Source organism: Microtus ochrogaster, chromosome 4 (assembly GCF_000317375.1).
Source record: "Microtus ochrogaster isolate Prairie Vole_2 chromosome 4, MicOch1.0, whole genome shotgun sequence".
In the NCBI taxonomy this organism is placed as follows: Eukaryota; Metazoa; Chordata; class Mammalia; order Rodentia; family Cricetidae; genus Microtus; species Microtus ochrogaster.
This window is the reverse complement of record NC_022011.1, coordinates 31,311,632-31,317,564: the sequence shown is the minus strand read 5'-3', so window position 1 is coordinate 31,317,564 and position 5,933 is coordinate 31,311,632. Positions and strand designations below refer to the sequence as shown.

The window sequence follows — 5,933 nt, the reverse complement described above, 5'->3', positions numbered from 1 at the left end:
GAAAGAATGGCAGGAATCTCTAGATTCATTGCTGTGACTGAAGATAGAGGTAGCTCTTCATAAAAAAGTGCTGCAGGCCTGCAGATTTGGCACAGTAATTAGGAGTTGAGTTGGTGGTACATAACTTCAGTCTCTGCACTTAAAAGCAGTGGCAGGCGGATATCTAAGTTCTCGGCCACCCTGGTCTACAGATAGATTTCTAGGACAGCCAGGGCTTCACAAAGAAACCCTATCTCAAAAAAACAAAAACAAAAGAAAAATAACGTGTTGCCTTGCAGGGGACCAGATTCAGCTGTTCGCATCCACATGGTCGCTTATAATCATCTGTAGCTTCCCAAACTGTATACAGAGGTCTGTGTTGGTATGATGGTCGGGATGAAAATGCTGACGTGTTTGAACATCTCTCCCCAGTCTGGGGGTACTGTTTTGGAAGGTTAAGGAAGTGACGTCTTTGCTGGAAGAAGTATATCACTAGGAGCAAGGTTTGCGACTTTACAGCCCAGTCCCACTTCCTGTTTTTTCTTTTTCCCTTCCTCTTCCCTCCTTCCAGTATAGTCAGGGACGTAAGAGGCCAGCCCAAGGGTGACTCGTCTCTGTATACACGCTCTCAACTGAGTGCCCCTCAGCTCACAATGCAGCCTCACCTTCCTCTTACCTTCCTCCATCCCTTCACTAGCTACCGCGATAGTCTTCATGTCTAGAGTCACGAGCTCTAGATTCCATGGAGCTGTCCAAAGAGGACTCTCCCATTCTCAGTCCTCAGGAAGGTTCAGATTGTCTCCCAAACCCCAGTTAACCCAGCTGCAATATGCAGCTGAATTCTCCCAGGGAGACCAAGACCAAGCAGCTCCTGGACTGAGGTAACTCACTGTCTCCCAGCACCTTCTGGGTTTCTCTTAGGTTTTCACCATCACAAAGGAGATGACACTGGTTAGTTCTTATCAATTTGACACAAGCTAGTCACTTGGAATGAGGAGATGACACCATCAGATGCCTGTGGTCAAGTCTGTGTGCCATTTTCTTGATTAATAATTGATGTGGAGCCGGGCGGTGGTGGCGCACGCCTTTAATCCCAGCACTTGGGAGGCAGAGGCAGGCGGATCTCTGTGAGTTCGAGACCAGCCTGGTCTACAAGAGCTAGTTCCAGGAAAGGCTCCAAAACCACAGAGAAACCCTGTCTTGAAAAACCAAAAAAAAAAAAAAAAAAAAATTGATGTGGAGTACCCAGCCCACTGCGGGCAGTGCCACCCCTAGGCAAAGTGGTTAGGCAAAGTGGTCCTGAGCTGCGTAAGAAAAGTCACGGAGAGGAGAGGTTGTGCAGAGCCTGGCCCAAAAAGGAAGCCTGCCAGTCCTCTGTGGTTGAGCTGCCCAGCCAAATCAAGAGCATGGGCTTCATGCTTAACAAAGGACACTGAGTCGCCCTCTTGCTGGAAAGGTTAGTACGCAGAGGTTGGAGGTAGGACTCAAATGGGCAAATATGACACAAACCAGGCAGTACATGGAAGCAGGTAGACAAAGAGACCTTAGAAGCCTTGCAGGCACTTCTTCCCAACAAAGACAGAGAATATAAAGGAAATATGGAAAAACTTTCATTGCTGATGAAGTCTGTTCTTGGAGTAGAATAGGTATCTTTTGGAAAGTGAGGCAGGCCAACTCTAAAGGCAGGAGCTCCCAGAAGGTGGCTATGTAGGAGCACCCACAAGTCCTGCAGGGCCCTGTCCTAGTGTCTGTCCAATCACTGCTGTCTCCAGGGGCTTGAATCCCACATTGTCCAGAGGGATCCCGAAGGCCAGTAACTTTGCCTCATATGTACGCAGTAGGTCATTGTGGGCCTGAAAGGAGAGAGAAATGTCAGGGAGGAAAGGAGTCCACATGCTATGGCCCACCCAGAGGTAGCCTCCACCCTATGAAAGCTGGGGTAGGAGATCTGGGCCAAGCATTTGTCCAAGGTTCTTCTGTGCTAGCAATGCTGACGACTTCATAACATCCCTTACAGTAAGGACTCAGAAGAACTGAGAGTTGGGCAGACTCCTGGCTCTTTAGCAAGTACTTCCCAGTGAGGGTCTCTGTCCCTTTCCTGCCAAGGTGGAATGGCATCTGTTCCCTGCCTCCAGAGACCTCAGCACCCTCCACCTCCCCAGTGACGCTGAAGAGGTTACATATAGCCCTGAACCTCAGACATGGTGCTGTTGGGGCCAACAAAGACAAGCGACTTCCTCGTGAAGAGGGGGTTCTCTGCTAATCAGGTTCTGATATTTGGAATTTCGTTTTTATTTCTGTCTAGGAAAAGACTCCACCATATAGCCCAGGCTGGCTAGAACTTGCTATTTCTCCTAGAACAGTTTAGCACTCAAAAATCTCACTGCTTCAAGGGAAAGTCAGTTTTCTCCATGCAGTGTCACTGGGCACAGCAACCACATTCTAGGGCAGGTGCTTTGACCAGGAGTAGCTGGCCAACACAAAATGAACTCCATCTGTGTGTGTGTGTGTGTGTGTGTGTGTGTGTGTGTGTGTACTTTTTCTTGGGTTTGTTTTGTTTTGGCATTTATTTGTTTGTCTTATTGGTCTTTTTTTTCATTTTTATGTGTTTTACATACATATTGCTTTTGTTTTTGAAAGAGAGAAAGTATAAAGTTGAGTGGGTAGGACGCAGGGGGTTTGGGAGTAGTTGGGGAAAGAAAGGAAAAGGATCAGAATATATTGTATGATTTTTTTTTTTTTTTTTTTGGTTTTTCGAGACAGGGTTTCTCTGTGGTTTTGGAGCCTGTCCTGGAACTAGCTCTGTAGACCAGGCTGGTCTCAAACTCACAGAGATCCACCTGTCTCTGCCTCCCAAGTGCTGGGATTAAAGGCGTGCGCCACCATCGCCCAGCTTATGAAATTTTTTTATATACCAAATGACTTATAATTTTTTTTTTACTCTTTACACAGGGTCTCCATTAATGTCCTGGAATTTGCTATATAGACCAGGCTGGCCTATAATTTACCAAGATCCACCTGTCTCTGCCTCCTGAGTGCCACCAGGAGTTGGGCATTAAAGGTGTGCCACCACACCCAGCTCAAAAATAGCATGTCTAGTACTTTTGTTACTATATATATATGTGTGTATGTGGGTATACATCTGGGAAGGTACACCTATGTGCAGATGCCCAAAAAGGCCAGCAGAGAAAGTTAGATTCCTAGGAGCAGAAGTTATAGGCAGTTGTGAGCTAAACACGAGGATGCTGAGAACTAGACCCCAGTGTCCTTAACCACTCAACCATCTTTCCAAACTCCAAAAGCCACTTTTTGTTTGTTTGGTTTTCAAGACAGCATTTCTCTCTGTAGCCCTGGCTGTCTGGAACTTGCTCTGTAGACCAGGCTGGCCTCAAACTCAGAGACCTGCACCTGCCTCTGCTTCCCAAGTGCTGTGATAAAGGTGTGTATTACCATGGCCTGGCTAAAATGCACATTTTTTTTTTTTTTATTGGGAAGATTTCACTAGGTGGTTGTAAAGACTTGACTATGTTTTATTCATTTGTCTGAGACAGGGACTCACTTTGTATCCTTTTTCATGTTCCTCCTGCCTCAGCACCCCTAAGTGCTAGGATTATAGGTGTTGATGAACTGAATGAAATGAGACTGCTTGGAGGCTGTGAACCTCACAGCAAATGGTCAAAAGGGTCACTAGCTAGGATTCAGTGCACACCTTTAATCTCTGCACTCAGATCTCTGTGAGTTCCAGGCCAGCCAGGGTTATATAGTGGGGCTGTGTCTCAAACAAAAACAAAAAGGTTCATTATCCTTACTGCGGTTTAGTAAAGAGACTAATCCCTGGAATACAGAGAAAAATGTAAGGAAGGATGGGTTCCAGAGAAAACTTGAGGCTGAGCTCTGGTTACCAGACACCCCAGGTTCAGATACCAGGTCAGATAAAAGTCAAGGATCTCCCCAGCTCCAGAGAACAGCACACACAGAAGACAGCCCTGACTGTGCTCAGCTGGGGGACAGGTGTGAGAAGGAAAGCTCTAGCCTGGCCTCTAGGAAGGGCTGGGAAGCAGTAACAGACACTTCTATTACTTCTATCTATGCAGAGGGTTAATTGTTTGTTGAGTGCATGTTTTATGTTTTGTTTTTTGTTGTTGTTGTTATTGTTTGTTTGTTTTGAGACAGGGTTTCTCTTTGTAGCCCTGGCTGTCCTGGAACTCAGATATCTGCCTGCCTCTGCCTCCAGAGTGCTGGGAAAAAGGCATGCACCACCACTGTCCAGCCAAACAAATATGTTTAAAAACTAAAATCAGATGACATGAATGTCCTCATAAGGCCCTAAACAACTGAACAGGGATACCATGCCTTCCCCATAGAATTAAGCCACTTGTGGGGTGGCTGTTCTTGTTAAATCCTTGGCAAGACAGTGGACAAAGCACAGCAGGACAGTCCACTTACGGACCATCTGGAGTCTGTGCATACACGCTAGCACAGAAGGGTGTGGAGCTGTTCTAGACTCTGAAGGAGTCTGAAAGGCTGAGAGCCGAACTGCAGTGGGCACTCTCTGGAGAGCAGAGACTTCCCAACCAACTCAGAGGTCAGGTGAGCAAAGGCGGGTGAGGGAAAAACAGATCTGAACATGGTAGGAGACAGAGTCCTAAGTGTGTACCTGGCAGGACTATAAGCAACACCAGGACAAGGTCACTCTCAGGCCCTAAGGCTATGAGGGCACACCACATGGGGATTAGCACACCCACCTCCTGAATGAAGAGTGTAGAAGAGATGAGAGAGGTTCTCAGAGCCCTTTGCCTATGATGTTCACAAGCTGAAGCTTAGATACATGGGCACAGCTCGATGAGAGGAGATAGCCCCGAGGGGGAAGGTGGGGCTGGGGGGGGGGTGAGCCATACCTTGCAGACCCGGGCCAGCTCATACTGTAAATCCTTGATGGTGGTATTCTTTGACTCTAGAACATCCTAAGGAGAGAGACAAAGGTGACTTTAATATTTGTCATCTGATAGACGTGGACAGGTGGACACTAGTCTAGGGGTTCCCTAAGGGTTGGAAAGGCTCAGGGAATAGCAGTAGAGGTCACTTCAGCCCATACATGTATCCACAGAAGTCTGTCAGCAGGAAAGGTATCCAAGGCATAAGCAAGAACAACAAGGGATAGTAGTGGTGTCTTTGTATTGCCTACATTTCTACAACGAAGCCCCAGACTGCCGAGGTCAACAACAGCAGCTGATCTGTGTGTGTGTGACCTAAGACATGTGACATAGGACAGCGGTCGATATTGGGTGCAATAAAGGACTATTGCTCTCCACCTTTTGTTTTGTTTAGTTTTTGAGACAAGGTTTCTCTGTAGCCCTGGTCGTCCTGGAACTCGCTCTGTAGACCAGGCTGGTCTTGAAATCACAGAAATCCGCATGCCTCTGCCTCCCAAGTGCTGTGGGATTAAAGGTGTGCGCCACCACTGCCAATCCTGTAGGGCATTTTCTTAACGGTTGATGCAGAAGGGCCCCACTCATATGTGTGGTACCATCCCTGGCAGCTGGTCCTGGATGGTACACCAGGGATGGGATAAGACAATAGATAGGATAGCCAGGGGAACAAGTCAGTAAACATCATTCCTCATGGCTTGTTTCAATCCCTGCTTCCAGGTCCTTCTCTGACTTCCCTTGATGATGGACTATTATGTAGAAAAGTTAAGAGTAGGCAAAAGTTTCTGTCCTGACAGCAACTCCCAAATACCCGGCAGCTGCTTCCCAAATTACCGCACAGAGGCTTATAGTACTTATAAATGCTCGGCTTACCGGTAGCTCAGGCTTATTACTAGCTACCTCTTATACTTAAATCAACCCATAATTCTTTTTTTTTTTGGTTTTTCGAGACAGGGTTTCTCTGTAGCTTTGGAGCCTGTCCTGGAACTCCCTTTGTAGACCAGGCAGGCCTCGAACTCACAGAGA

General features: G+C 47.1%; 1 protein-coding gene across 3 annotated transcripts in view; it reads right to left on the bottom strand.

The window, feature by feature from the left end:
* Positions 1–1,221: 1,221 nt before the first annotated feature.
* The window catches only part of Gas8 (growth arrest specific 8), a 26,109-nt gene continuing 21,397 nt past the window's right edge, over positions 1,222–5,933 (bottom strand). For all 3 annotated transcript variants that reach the window (XM_005345846.2, XM_026778864.1, XM_026778865.1), the window contains 2 exons: positions 4,878–4,943; positions 1,222–1,832 (listed from right to left, as the gene is read on the bottom strand). In XM_005345846.2, the coding sequence (XP_005345903.1) occupies positions 1,683–1,832; positions 4,878–4,943 (216 nt within the window). In that variant the 3' untranslated portion in view covers positions 1,222–1,682. The remainder of the gene's footprint in view (positions 1,833–4,877; positions 4,944–5,933) is intronic.